This window comes from Alligator mississippiensis, chromosome 2, assembly GCF_030867095.1.
Source record: "Alligator mississippiensis isolate rAllMis1 chromosome 2, rAllMis1, whole genome shotgun sequence".
In the NCBI taxonomy this organism is placed as follows: Eukaryota; Metazoa; Chordata; order Crocodylia; family Alligatoridae; genus Alligator; species Alligator mississippiensis.
The window spans coordinates 121269072-121284626 of NC_081825.1; the positions used below are offsets into that span (position 1 = coordinate 121269072).

At 41.8% G+C, this 15555-nt stretch overlaps 1 protein-coding gene, 1 long non-coding RNA gene and 1 other non-coding gene across 5 annotated transcripts in view; all 3 read right to left on the bottom strand.

Annotated features, from left to right (window-relative positions):
* Positions 1-335: 335 nt before the first annotated feature.
* On the bottom strand, positions 336-4273 carry LOC106739269 (uncharacterized). 2 transcript variants are annotated; one of them, XR_002092648.2, is made up of 2 exons: positions 2959-4273; positions 336-729 (listed from the first exon to the last, which is right to left on the bottom strand). It is a non-coding gene; the product is annotated as an uncharacterized LOC106739269 (long non-coding RNA). The 2 variants fall into 2 exon arrangements; XR_001372499.3 differs by having other exon boundaries at positions 336-1307.
* On the bottom strand, positions 2801-2930 carry LOC132248937 (small nucleolar RNA SNORA24). Its single transcript, XR_009460408.1, has one exon. It is a non-coding gene; the product is annotated as a small nucleolar RNA SNORA24 (small nucleolar RNA).
* Positions 4274-9668: 5395 nt separating the features above from the next.
* Positions 9669-15555, bottom strand: part of LOC102575391 (bifunctional heparan sulfate N-deacetylase/N-sulfotransferase 3) — a 134663-nt gene continuing 128776 nt past the window's right edge. For both annotated transcript variants that reach the window (XM_006261060.4, XM_019494960.2), the window contains exon 14: positions 9669-14631. In XM_006261060.4, coding sequence (XP_006261122.2) covers positions 14512-14631 — 120 coding nt within the window. In that variant the 3' untranslated portion in view covers positions 9669-14511. The remainder of the gene's footprint in view (positions 14632-15555) is intronic.

Sequence of the window (15555 nt, forward strand, 5' to 3'; positions counted from 1 at the left end):
TAAGCACAGACAGCTTGGGCACTCCAGGTGGCACAAGTTTGTTCTGTGGTGGGAAGGTTACTTAGCCTTACCTGCCTAGGTTAAGGAAAAGTGCAGCATGATAGCAGGCAACTGTAGTTTTCTGTAAATCACTACACAGCAATTGCAAGTTCCACTTGCATGTTGTGTTACCCTGTGTGATTTAGCCAGTGTATCTTAGTAAAAGCTTAGCCACTGTAGGCACACCAACCACGTAAAAGCAGATAACCTGTGTTTTGTGCAGCCGAGTATAGGAAACTGCTAGCAGCAGCCCACCAGAGAACAGGATGCTTACAGAAGAGAACAAAACACACACAAAGTTTTAAGGCCAGTGTCTTTAATGGATGTGGTTCTCCCACTGAACATTAGCACGGAGGGTTGTTCAAGACAAGCCATTTCAGACAAGAGGTGGTTTCATGCCTCCTAAGAACATTTCCACTAGTCTTGACATTATTTGCTGAATTCCTGCTGGGAGAGATGCCTAAAGTACTTTTCAAATACTTAGATTGGAAAGTCATTTTACAACATTTTGGGGATAGTCTAAAAACTGCTTTACACTGAACTCTCCTGCAACAAATTAAAGATATCAAAGTTTCCATTTTCCATAAAGTAGAAGTTACAACTTCAAATGTACATAAATATATATTTTGGGGAATGGAAGAGGCAGAGGCTTCACTAAGTTTTTGGCTTTCATTGTAGTAATTCTGGATCCTAAAAAAAAGGACCATTTAATATAATTTAACATTTTATAAATGTATATTAAAATATAAAAATTATATATACAATTTGGTAAAAAGGCAGAATTTTGGATGTGCACTACTTGGTTTGGAAAGTAGTGCCACATTGGTGGCAGGGGGAAGGGGAGGACAGCCATCTAGTTAGAGGGTGAGAGGGTGCACAGGTCCTGGAGGCTGCTTTAGCATCAGCAACACTCACTTTGTCCTGGCACCACTATGGTAGATACTGTCATGTAGCCAGTTCTCACTCTTTGTGCCATCTCCTCCTTTTGCTAGATGGAACTAAGCAGCACTCCCAGCAGCCAAATGAATGCACCCTCCCATATAAGCAGGATCTTTTCCTACCTACAGGACCAGATTTCACTGGAGGGCAGGGAATTGCAATGAGTGGGCAGGGAGTACTGGGGAGAGTAGGCAGGAAGAAGCTTGTGAATAGGGGCCAACTAGGCAGTCCAGCTCATCCAGTCCCAATTAGCAGCTAGTTGCAGCTTTTTCCAGAAGTTTACATTTACCCCCATCTTCAAAAGGCATCTTAAACTGAGCAACACTGACCTGTAGAAAAATAATAGAAATAATTAGTCATCTTTGCATGCTTTCTTGAAAGCAGTCTTTAATAAGTGCTATAATCTACATCTGAATTCCAGGAGTTTTGAAGTTGAGGGGTTCTGAAGCTTATAATTAAGCTAACAACTGTAGGTAGCTTACAGTTCAAGTTAGCTCAGAATCAAGCCACCCAAAGTTTTTTTTCTACTCGAGTACATCTACTTAAACAGTAACAGCTCCTATAAAGTCCAGGGGCATTTTTGAAAAGAAAATAAAATTGCTTTATCATTCAAGGAAAGTAGAACATTGTAATTGTAAAAGTTAAAAATAAATGTACAAGAGGAGGAAGCATCTGTTTCTGTTCCCACTGAAATGAAGGGCCCTACTAGTTCTGATGCGAACAGGATCAAGTTGAAGCAACTTGTGAATAGGACCAGATATACATGCTCTCACCCCTCCCCCACTCCAAAACACCTTCCCCTCCCAAAGCAGCCAGCATCTAAACTTAAAAGTTTCCTCAGGTTGTGTGTGCTGGTTATTCTATATTGCCTTAGATTTGTTCAGTTGCCAATAAGGGAGGGTTGAAAGACACAGCTCACATGCCAAATGTGGCCTGCAGAGCCCTCCCCCTGCTGCCTCAGGTCTCAGTTGACCCATGTGCTTACCCACCCTGCCCAACAGGCTTGGGACAGACTGCCCATTCGTTCCACATGCCCAGACTGGACTGTGGCAGTCCTGCACTGTTTGGGGAAAAAACACATGGCCTGTAACCCTGAGGAGTTGGGAGGGACTCTGCCTGGAGCACTTCATGTGTCACACTGGAGGCTGGGGAAGGGGAGGCGCAGCCATTCATGGACCCAGTCAAGCCTGTGGTGCCAAATGAGTTTACAGCCTTGTTTGAACTGAAGATAGGGGCACTCCACCTCCACCCCATAAGCCAAATCAAGCCTTTTTTTTTTTTTGGAAAACAAACAAACAAAAAACCCCCCAAAAAACAAAGAAACCCAACTCTTCCTTAGCTAGTACCAATGAACATTGGCCAAAGGCAACTTTGGAGCAGCCAAATGCCAAGCCTCTGGGCTTCAGGCTCCACACAGGATGTCTGCCAATGGATTAGCTGAAGCCACAGGCTGAGAAGCCTGGGTTGGAGGGTACCTGCCAACTGGGTAGCACCACATGTGCAGCTTGAACGATTTTGCTTTGCTCAATCAAAAGGATTTGGGACCCATTTGCCTAATTTGAGCTGGAATATGAGTTTAGAAAAAGGAGTTCCTGTGTAGGGCTCTAAAAATGGGTTCCGGTGGGAAGGAACAGTTGCTAGACAGTGTACATACACATCACTATCGATTCATATGAAGAAAATACATTTTATACAAAAAAAATAGAAATAAAAAAGCCTCAAAAGCTCACGGCTCCCCACGGGTCAGTAAGTCTGGGCAGGGAGCACGTGCGGGCTAGAGGCCCAACTCACTCAGGCCCTGTCCCGCCCCGCGCCCTTTCCCGCGTGTCCCTCGCTCCAGTCAGCTCTGCCACCGACGGTGCAGTGCGAGCCTTGCCAAATAGCGAGGCGTTGCTCTTCCATGTCTAGGAAGGGAGGCTGCCACAGCCGGCAGGTCCCACGGATTCATGGAGCATCGCCCACCCCCACAACGGCGCCTACCTGAGAGAGGCGCCGCCATCCTCGCACCGCCGCCCGGGCGTTTCTCTATCCCCAGCGTTGCCAGCGACCACCGCCGCCAACAGCGCGAGGGGGCCCGAAGAGCCGAGACCACGCGGCGAAGGGGGGGCGGAGGGGAAGAAGGGTAGAAGCCTCCACACACCACCCCTCGCCTGCTGCTCGCCGCCCAAAGAGGAAATCCTTACCCCCACCCGTCTCCTGATATAGGGAGCGCCCTTCCGGGTGACGCCAAAGCCCCGCCCCCTCCGGGCAGGAAAGGGAGGCTCCATGGGCCGCATCCCCTTCTCCTCCCCGCGCAGGCGCAGAGCACCCTGCTGTGTCCCCGCCGTGAGGGGGTGGAGCTCCCTGACGTCAGAGAGGCCTGACTGATAGGCTCGCCTCTTGGCCCCGCCCCCGAGGGGCTCTGCCCGCAGCCCTCAGCTATCTCAAAGTGGGCGTTCCATTTCATGACACCGGCAGCTCAGCCCTCCCATGACGTCACGCCGCATGAGCGGCGACGTCACGGACCAGCTCTTGCCCGGCCGTTGGGCGCTCAAGTACGTGGCGAAGTACAGTTTCAAAGTCCAAGCGCCTGAGCCCCTGGTGCTGCTGCCAAGTGGATCCCTGGGGAGAGCTCTCCCAGCACGTGCTGGGAGCCAGGGAGCTTGGGAGTCGGGGGAGGGAGCTTCCGGGGGCGCAGCTAGGGAGAGGAACAGGATGGAAAGCCCTGCGGGGTCCTGCTCGCTGTCCCTCGCAGCCCCTGCTTCTGTGCAGCACCCAAAACTGGGCGATGGTCAGACCCAGCACCCAGCCCAGTGTTATAGAGGAGCTTTGGGGGTTGCTCCATCCGGTGACTTGCCATGGTTGCAAGTGAATGTGAGAGCTAAGACGTACTGACTTTACTACACCACAGCTGGGCTGCTCAACCGCTGGCTGGTGGGGCAATTCAGGCTTGTGGAGCCATGGCATCTGGCCCACAGGGCTGGCTCCCCATGGGTTGGGAAATTCAGCAGTAGGGGAGCAGTAGCAACGAATACAGCCACCCCTCCCTGCTAGCAGACTTCCAAGCCCCACGGGTGAGTGGGAGCTGAGCTGTGCCCGCATCCTTCCATGCAGCCATATTAGTGCCAGGCCATGCCCCCTCCTACCCATGGGTCCAGGCCCTGCATGTCCCCCTGCGCGGCTGGTTTGGGGCAAGGCCACACACACTCCTCCTCATACAGCCAGATTGGGGCTGGGCAGTGATCCCTCCTCTTCATGGGCCAGGGCTGGGCTACAACCCCTTCCCCTGTGTGCCAGGCCAGAGCTGGGGCATGCCCCCTTCCTCTGCCTGGCCGCAGAGAGGACTGGATAAATGGATATGAGGATGTAGCAACTCATGGACACGATGAGCAGCCATACATTACTAGAGGGCAAACTAGCTGTTGCCTATTCTCAATGTCTGCCTCTTGCCTTCCATCACCTCCCCCTCGTCTCAGCACAGCATACCGTGCATGGCCGCATAGGGGCCAGGCCATGCCTCCTTTTCTCCGGCAAGGCTGGGCTATGCTCCTCCCACCCTGTGGGGCTGGGCAAAGCCCCCTTCCCCTGTGTGTCTGAATTGGGGCCAGGATGCCTGCTCCCCCCATGACTAAATGGGGTCTCACCATACTTGCCTCAGTAGCCCACTTGGCTGGATCCAGGGGTCAGACCGAGTGCTGTTCATCCAACCCGCCAGGCAAAAAGGTTGAGCACTACTGTACCACCCACCCGAGGGTTTTGCAGCTGTTGCAAGTGAATGTGTGACAAGGCCCTAAATCTGAATGTCTACAATTTATAATGCTTGTTTTTAGGCTAATTACATCTTGTGTTATACACATGGACCTAAACATGTACTGTTTTTCTTTCTTTGATTTTGTAGTCTAGAAATCAATAAAAAGCACTTACCTGCTAAGTGTGGTATTTGATGTCAAACCAAATTGCACAGGACATTTTGGGGATACTGCCAAGTATTTGGGTTAAATGGGGATTCACAGAATAAATAACAGCAGTAAAGATGTCACTGTATAATGAGAAGATCCTCTCCCATGGTGGAGGCAACACAACAGTAAGAGAGAAGGGAGGCTAGAGCTTACTTGCAGCAGTCTTACCTGTATTATGATCCCTAGACCTCTGATGGACCAGAGCCAGTTGTTTTAAACCAGAACAGCCCCTGTGCTCTAAATATACTTATACCTGTGCATGTCTACACATGCACTTGAATGCACAGTAGCTTATTCTACTGCACATTAAATTGTCACGTAAAAAAAAAGGTAAGTACACTAATATACAGTAAAATAGGCTACTGCACATTAAGCATCACTAAAAAAGTGTGCACTTTCGCTACTGAGCATTAGGGCAGCCTATGATCTTTTATTTAGTACCTCACATTGGAGGTACTAAATTTAATGCACATTAGGAAAAGCACATTAAGGCACATGTAGACATGCCCACTGGGTTACATTTCTTCTCCCCCAATCTATATCAGAGAGTCACTGCCATTTAAATTGTCACTTGGCCCATCATGTCAAGAATTCAGTGTGAGCCCAATTTCTGTCAACCTCCACATGCCCATGTCCCCTATTCTTTGCCATACAAGGGACTCTGTGTATATCAATTCCTCCCTCCCATGAAGACAAATGTCTTTGCTTTCCTCCCCATCTTTCCAAGGGCTATCTGTGTACCCATATTCTCCCCCTTTCCATTTGAAATCTCCCTTTCTCCCATACCGCGTTGAACTCAGCAGGACTTCTCTGTGCACCCAATCTTCTCCTTTCCTGTACCAGGAGTTCTGGGCCCCTCAACTCCTTCATGCATCTGCTATCTCCTATTTTTTTTTTTTATTTCCACTTGTTTTTAAAATTGGACAATCAGCAGAACAGAGCTAGGGACCTGCTAGCTGGAATGTTAATGGCTGACAATTACACAAAGTATCTGCAAAGTAGATGTCAGAGGGATTCCATGGGTTCCCACATCTCCTACCTTTGGATTTTTTGGTTTTAACAAAATCAAAAGGAATCTGGCCACGGATGTCAAGAACACTCTTTGAAATTTTGCAATTGATTGGCTGAAACATTCAAAGCTTATTGCATGAGAAACAGACAAAGAAGTCCCACTGTGTTGAGTATTTCATACTAGTCCTGCCAGAAAACTGTGATTATACAAGCTGATTAGAAAAATTAAAAAGTGATCAGAATTCAGGATTGCTCTCATGTACCTCTCCTCTCAAACTACTATATTCAGATGTTATTTAGGTAACCTACCAACATAACCACTGGGTGGCTCTGCTGTCTCACTATTTGGGCCTGATAGTTAGCAAAAATGTATTATTCTCTGAAAGTTGTTGAGTTCAAGAAAGTTCATCCAATGTTACTTACAAGCATGTAAATATACAATCTAATGATGAATGTCATGTAGGGTTACAGTGTTCTTAATGGATGTATCAAGCTACTGAATATATATTATATTTTCAACCTATTATTCTAAATTAACATGCCGAATGCTTTACAAATCCATTAGCTTCTACTGACATGGCAAAATATTTTAATTAAATGATGACAGTATTACAACTATTCAGGCTCGCTAATGGAGATAAACATGGTCTTCAAGTATCTATGAGGACACAAGCTACGGGATTTTAAAGTATCACTCTGTGGTACTAGTAGTTTCCCAGATTGTTAGTGAAAACAGCCTTTGTACCAATAGCCCATTGTTAGGAACTGTGCCATGTTGACAGGAGAGACTTCTTTGATCTTGGTGATCACATTTACAAAATGCTGATGGATGAAGGAGATGTGCTATGCATGCAGACAGCACTGCTGTGTTTGTAGCTGGAAAAGTGCAGTCATAGTTGCTGCTATATATATTTTTACAACATTTAGAATTGACATAAATCTTTTTGTAATCACTTGGCTGGATCATAAAATGTTATAAAATAAATAGGAATGGGTTTATAGGACTCTGGGATTTTCAGATTTTGGCACCTTGGCAGATTTTTCACTTCCAAGAATAATTTATTTTGCTAAAGTGAGTAGGGTTTGTCTGCATTTTTGAGTGATAGCTGGATAACCCTGTTTATCTTTTAATTGCTATCTTGCAGGGATAGTGATGGATTATATTCACATTCAGCACCTAAATACATGTATGTGTAACAGTGACGCTTTCCTGACATTCCATCCAACCTACTAGCTTGCCATCACCTTCTGTATTTGAATAGGTAGTTCAGGAATTGTAAATTAAAAAGAGAAGGCCTGATTTTAAAGCTATTTAAAAATATAAATCAGGTGTAATGCTGGGGCTGTCTACACAGCACAATATCTGTGCACAGAGATACCCAAGCTAGGTCAGGTACTAAAGGCTTTTCAGCAGGGATGTTTAGTCTGGGTATAGTGCAATATTAATGTGGCTGCACAGAATCTGGTACTTGAGCTAGCGTTCTAAAGGTACTTGTACAGGGCAGCGCATTATGCCACATAGACTTACCCTGAATTAAATTATATCAGAGAGAGAGTGGTTTGAGAACAGAATCAGATCCCCAAAGATACTATCTCAGGAAAACCATAGTTAGAGCTCCTGGAATGTAATTTTGTTCTTTAGTTTCAACACACATTTTAATCTATGCAATTGTCATTTTTTAATTTTTATTTGGAATTGGTCAATCCTGAACAATGTGAAACAAACATCTTGGTCACAAGGGGTGCAAAATCAGAACAGCTGAGGCATAGTTGACAGTATAAGCTGGTGACCATACCAGTACACCTTTTTCCTTTTGTACTTCCCTGAAGATCAGGAATTAAGATCAAGGGAGAGACTGAAACTTAGCTATTTGAAAAATGGGAGCATTCCTTTTAATGAAGACATTTTCATTAGAAGGAAGGAAGAAAAAGGTTTATTTTCCTTTTTCTGTTCTCTCTCTCTGTTAAGTGTTGGTCAACAAATGTTCGGTTTTCTCATCATTCCGTTTCCTCCGCTTTTTTGCCTGGGGCAAACTTGGTGGGGCAGCAGCAGCTTTCTCCTGTAAATAAATTACAATGGAAGAAAATAAACTGCTTAAAGTTCTCACTGCTACCCAGAAAGGGATTTACTAGCCCAAGGCTGAAAGTGTTTTGACATACTCTGGGCTAAATTCTGCTCTCCAGTTACAGTGAAATGAACGCAGTATAACTCCTTTGGGTTTGATCAATCAACATGGGGAACACAGTTGTACAATTTGCACAAGTTGGGGAAGCAGCACTGGAGGATTCACCTCAGAAAGCAAGGTTGTGGCACTGCTACACCATCTTATATTTTCTGTCCAGGGAAGCCAGTGTTAAAATCTAATACGGACTCCATGGACAATACCCTGGCTAAAGCCGCCTCAATGATGAATCAGTTCTGATTCTAGATGCTCTAGTCCACTTACTCCTCTTCTGTTTTGGACTGTGTACAGGCCTGGTACAAGATTACAAATAATTTGAACTTCTGCGCCTTAGAAACAGGCTAGATGTCGCTCTGAATTTATTTTGGAGTAACAGAGAATTAGTATTTTCCAGTGAAAAAAAATATTATTTCCAGAGTAGATTGCTGGTGATGAAACTCCTAGAGATGAGGCAGAGGGGTATGGCTAGTGTACGAAGTTCCATTTTATGTCAGGATGTTGTTGTTGGCCACTTATTTTCCTAGAAAATTAGGGCACAGTAGAAAAGATGGGAAAAAATGTAAGTCCTGTAAAGCAGCTTTGATCTTAAAAGGCCAGCTTTTATGTTATTTCTTTGTACTATGGCTACTGAGCATTATTTCAGAAAGGTAACATTACTCCCAGTACAGTACAAAAGGAAAAAGTCACATTGGAGGTATGATCATTAGTTTATACCGTCAGTTATACATACCTCAGCTATTCTGATTTTGCACCACTCTTGCTCAAGACTATGCTATGCAAATAAACAATGACTTTATCTGATGTGTCTGAATTGTTTTAAATCCCACTGTTTTCTTTCTAAAAGGGGCCCCACAGTTAAGATGCAAACACTCTCAGTTTGTATAAAAAGTTGCACCATAGGAATGTTTTTAAAAACACTTGAGCTACTATTTACTGTTGTTTCTGCTACTCCTATCAAATTTAAGTCATTGTATTCAATATAAAAGAAACCCAACATTAAAAAACATAAGTTACATCACCTCTGTATAATGAACAGAATGTTTCACATGTTTTCTCTTTCTCCAAGAAAACTGCTAGCTTTTGTTTGGCTAGGTAGCATGAGGGTGAAATGGTTCATAGACTTCAGTGCATGTTCTTTCTTTGGTCATTCATAGTATTTTTATGGGTTTCTCTAATGCCCCCCAATGTCTAGCAAAGGCTGCTGGACTGGCTCAACTATTGAACAATGTTCCTCCAAACTTCACCTCAGGGCCAATACTCCAAATACAGTCCCTTTGCTATGAGTGTATCAAGATTTGGAAATGTTACTCAAGCACATACACAATTTCTGGCACAGGAAATAAAAGTAAGCAGCAAGCAAAAGCTGTAAAACAAGCAGTTGCATAGAGCAGTAAATCCCCCTATTGACAGAGTAAGCAATATTTTTCATTTGCAAAAATCTTTCATGCAGCTACGGTGCTCTAGACTGTGTTACACCTCAGGGTCGAGACACAATAGCTGTCAAGAAGCCTAGAGGAGGAGAACTTTTATAAATATAAAAATCACTACCAAATAGCAGTTCATTTTCTTATCAGAGTTTATTTCTGCACCTCAGAGGTCATGCTACTATCAGAATAATATTCAGGTTTCTTTTAAATTTAAATTTAAAAAAATTTTGAGAAAAATGTTTCCAGCAATTTTCATTCAATGTGAATGACAAGAATATTACATCTATAAACATTGAAATATATATTTAATTTCTTCCTGAGGAAGTTTCACATTTTAAGCAATGAAAAAGGGTATTCTGTACAAGCTAGCCTGCAAATCAATCAACTCATTCTTTTCTCACAGGTAAAGCTGGGAAAATACCACAACATTTTCAAGAACATTTGCTTAAATACTTAAGTGAGTTTATATCAGCTGTATTTATACCCCTGCATGTTCACTTTTTGCAAATACCCGTGCATTGATTTTTACTGGAACAGATGTTTGTGGAATGCAAATTTCAAAGTCAAATGCCTGGGTATTTGCAGAAGAGAAATGTTAAGTTCACGTACACAAGTATTTGTAGGAATTGCTTGCGCATTTACCCACCACAGAACAAAACCATACCACATGATCTATTTGACCATCACAACTAAACAACTCAGCGTGACGATTTGCAATAAACTCCTTATGATCAATCAGTACATGAAACAATAAATAAAAATTGACAGCATCATTTGTGAAAAGTGAGTCCATTTGAAATAAACCTGCAACTTGCCTGAAGATAAACTGAAAAGAAGAGGCTAAAATTGTCAGATAAATTCTGTCTATGAATTGCTTGCTCAGCTCCACTCCTGCATATTTGACTTGAGCTGTTGTACACAAGGTCTGGAGTCTGCATGTTTTGCTGAGACTCATTGTTCGACACTAAGCAGGCTGACCACCCAGTAAAAGCCAAGCTCATTTTTATGGGATCCTGCTGAATACTGAAAAAAAACATATTTTAATAGATTATTTCCGAAGAAAAAGCTGTGGATATATACCTTCTTTGCCATTTAGAAATACATTTAAGCTCCACATATCTGGAAATTCAGAGCAGTATATCTATCATACTGTTGTCAACTGAAAGGGCAGCATGATCTTGCCTGTAATTGTCCATTTGTGTATGCGACAGTAGTATTTTTAATGCGCCATGCAACCTTTGCTTACTAGAAATGCTGATATTTAAGAGCCTGATCCTGTAGACCTTACTCAGGCATTGACCTTAAGAGGAGTTTTAACTGATAAAAATTTCAGGATCATGCCCTGGGACAAAAGCTGAAATCCTTTCATTCATAGCATTTACTTACATGAAAGTCCCATTGAATTTAACTGGAGGTTTTCTTGAGTAAGAATGATATGGCTCTACAGCTTGATTGTCACTTAAGGCAGTAAAACCTCTCTGAGGGAGATGAAGGTGAGCAAATCTATTAAAGGATCCCTTTTCAGAGTTCCTCCACAATGTTTCACTTCAAGTTATGAGGGCTGCCACTGCACTCCTTTCCTGAGTATGAGTCTTGGCCCAGCCCCGCAAACCTGGAAGAAAATTTAGCTATTTGAAAAAAAACATGTCTATCCTGTGCTCTGTACCCTTCTCAGCAACGTGATGGTTCTACCAGATCTTCACATATCCATGGTGCCAAAGGTCCCTATGCAAGGGGAATACCTCCCAGGCCCCATCAAGGGACTCTATGGACTGGGACCCATGGCTCTGAGATACCGTATCTGCATAAAATCTCTGGGTGCACAGTGAAAACATTTTGCATATTCTACACCAAGTCTTATCCAACTTGAGGTTTTCCATTCTCTGTCCCACCTGGGTTCCATCTCCTTATAGATCTAGGTTGTGCAGACTCCTTTGTGATGCCCCCGTAAGTTATGGTGGTGCTATAAACATGGTTGGCACCCATCTGTCTAATATATGGGACAAGAGAGATGTGTGTGCAGGACATTCCCTCCATGTGTGGAAATTTTGGGGACATGATCTGGCCCCAAATTTGTCTTGCAATTACTGCTTTAAAGAATAGAGTAAGTATAAACCAAAGTAGGGCCAGATTCTATTCTACCTATTAGGCTTCTAAGTGGATTTAGGCACGTAAATGCAATTCTATTCTACTCTACTCAAATCCTTTGAAATGAATTAATGCATGTACTTTTGTAACTTATCATCTTACCCTTAAGGTTGAATCACAGGAAAAAAAACCAGTTAGGAGGAGGACCCACCCAACCTTTGTCTAGTTTTTTTTTTCCAGGGTCTCAGACTAGAGTAGAATTACACTCAGGCACTTAAATCAACTATAGTAAAAGACTTGTTATCTGGCATGAGTGGGGAATGGGGGTGCCGGTAATCTAAAAATATGGGTTACCTGAGGCACAGGGTTTTCTGGCCAGACGTGGAGCTGGGGGAGGGCAGCCACATGTGGAGTCTGGGGGCGGGGGGGAGGTGGTGGTGGCCGCATGTGAGCTCCCCCCCACCCCCCGCATCCAGCCAGAAATTCCAGTTAATAGAAATGCCGGTTAGTAAAATGCTGGATAACAGGGCTTTTACTGTAATATTTCTTAATAGGTGGAATAGAGTCTTGCCTCTGGTGTTTTGTACAAAGCCTACAAAGTGCTTTTTCTTTTTAATGTTTGGTGAGGTTATGTTTGCAGTAAAAGTGAAACTAGTAGCACTAGATAAAATCTTAAGTGTCTCCTCCTGTTATTCAGCAGCTGTTGCAAATCCATACAGCAATTTGTAAGTCACATTAACAGCCTACAGCATGCAGAGGAATTTTCCTTCATAGATATTGAGAGGACTTTTTCCAGAGTTTTAGAGAACTCAACTGCTGAACCTAATTCACTGAAGTTCTGTCCTTTTAAATGGAAATTAAATCATTTTGTCTAATAAATAAAAATGATATTCAACTTAAAGAATTTATATTCTGCTAGATCCTCTCTCTTGTTCATGCATACTCCTTTAGGCAATAATGTGCTGAATACTGAATATTTTTATATACAAATTTGTATGTATTTGATTTTCCAGGCTATAAAAACCAGATATTACAATACAAAATTAATAACTACTTAAAGTTACTAGTTAGAGGTACAATAAGGATCTCAATGTCTGTTTTCTATTTAGTCAATAACAAACTGGCTTCCATCCCACTGCCATTAAATTGTATAGTTTATGAACATGTAATAAAACAGTACTGATACACATAATTATTTGATGCACTTTAACTGTTCATTTTAAGACAAATTTGGGGAACATATTTACTGAATTACATCCCCCCCTTACTATATATAGACAGCAAGGTTAACCTACCATTGTGGTTTCTTTACTTCACTTGGTATTTATTCATTATACTTTTTAGAAACATATGTAATCATATTTCAGTGAAGGAATACCAAGGCTAAACTTTGGCTCAGTTTTAATGATCTGTATCCTAAAATTTGAAGCGTTAACAATAACAGGATAATCTCATGTTTAATTTGATGAGCGATGAATAGCCTCAGTGAAAGTACACATTATTGTATAACTTAAGCATATGTAAGTGTTTGCACGATCAGTGCCTAATTTTATATCATGACTGCACAGTATATTCTCTTTTATTTAGCTTACTAGGAACATTTAATTCCAACTATCTTAAAAATGCATCTCCTCGGAGAAGGTGTATTAGCATATGCAAGTTACATATACTAAATTGAAGGACACTGGAACATCCTACAAGTTTCAATCAGCATAAGTAAGATTTTAGAATACATACAGTTACTTACTGAATGAAAAAAGCATTTAAAAAGATAGCAGCAGAAATTAAAGTAATCTAAATATGGGTCTGTTTCTGCTCTTATCAGAATTTCACTGGTGCAAGTCCACTGTGAAACAGACTTGGAGTTATTTATGACTTACAAAAATGTGAGATCAGAATCCAGGCCCTAGGTCTTGTAATTCACAGTACCTCAAGTGAAACATCTACTAACACCGTTTCATCAGTTCATTGCTATGGTATGGTTCACAGTCTAAGGAGGCTAACACTTTCACTACGATTATTAGAATTTAATTTTTCTAACCTGTGCTGCATATATTTATTTTTCTTTTTAAAAGCAGAGTTGGTATTGTTCAGACACATGGTCTGTCTTCCATATTGTACTGTTTCACTGGACTGTGTATAGGAGGTATCTTGGTTAAAAGCATACACCAGGAACTTCTATGGGATCCACATCATCCTTATGATTTATCCTCATTGTGTGGGGCCAGGTTTCATATACCAACTTTTGTTATATGGTTTTAGCATGTGGAATCAGGATTTAGCTCTCAGGATTTAGTCTGTCCATTGTGTATACCTACATAACATGGACTTGTACTCCTCAATTGTGTTCATATATTTTCAGGTATCAGGTTCAAAATTTGGCAAGCATATTCCAAAGGCAGGAGTACATTTGGTATTATTAAGTGCTACATTGTATTTTCTTACATTTCATACTGTATAAGACACATCATAATAGTCGAATAGTAAGAAAAAATGTGAGCAGGCAAACAATGGGCTACAAAATCTACATGAGACACAATACTCTTAGGTTGATATATAAAAGTGTAAATATTTACTATGAAACCCGACAGTTGTATCTTTACTTTTGAAACTTATACCAGTTGCTATTGACTTCCACATGTTTGCACAGTAGTCTACAATAATTCCACTGGCCCAGAAATAATTAGGAGAATGACTTTGGGCCACCAGAGTTCTAAGAAACACCTACATTTTCACAATCCACATGCCAGCATATGGAAAGAATTTCATTCTTTTATACTCGTTTGGAAAAGATATATTTTACAACACCACCTGGTAGCTATTGGAAGCTCTAGGTAAGATGATTGAAGTGTGGAAGAGCGATTCCAAGAAGCTTTCCTTTCAATGCTATCTCACTTTCTGCAGTTCCTGTCTCAGCCAGGATGGTAGCGGTTGTCCCAATTTATGTAGGAGTTTTGACAGTTCCACATTGTGATCTCTGTAGTAGCTTGACAGAAAAGCCCTGCACTGGTGGATATAATAAAAGTAGATATTTTTATTTAGAGAAATACTATATGGTGGTTGCTATTGATCCCAGGTTTTGCAGTTTTAACAGTATCAGAACTATGCCAGGCTCTCGCTTATGATGTATACTTTCTCCTATCCCATGTATTACACACAAAATCTAAGTTTTCAGGAGCTGAATGGCAGAAGCTTATATTACTAGGTGTACAATATTTCCAAAATGTACATCGCAGTCAGAGCAACTGATTAGATTCTGATCTCAGAGTGTCCTATGTAAGTGTATTGTTACTCTGAATTTATGCCAGTGTTAACTGAGAACAGAATATGATCCAAAAGTTTTTAGCTATTCATTACTGGATGTCTGTCACTTAGATATTTATATTTTTCAGACACATTTAGGACTGACAAATACAATACAAACAAACAAACTCTTCCCAAATCCTGAATGTCTTTTCTCAGTGATCATATACTATTATAACTCCACTGACTTCCTATTTTATAGCAACCAGAGAGGAGAAAAAAATCAGGTCCACATAGGACAATAGCACTTAATATTGACCAGATGTTGAAGTCTTAAATCAGGTATTACTCAGACTAAACTAAACAGGATTTCAGTTTGGTCATGACAGAATAAAAATAGAAGCTGTAAACTCTTGCTATGATTTTGTGCCCTCATAAGGGATCTAGATCTGGGTCTGAATGAAAATGACAGCATTGGGCCTAGAGAAGGTTACTTTATTTGAACATTTTTTTAAATGGATATTTTCAAAGGCAATGGAAATCAAAACTGAACAGTTTTAAAATGTAATTGTCCAGAGAATCCATGTAACTACTCACAGGCTAACTGCTGAAGAATGCAACGTGGAAAGGAACAGAGGGTCAGCACCACATGCACACATCTGTCCATGAATACTACAAAACATGCAT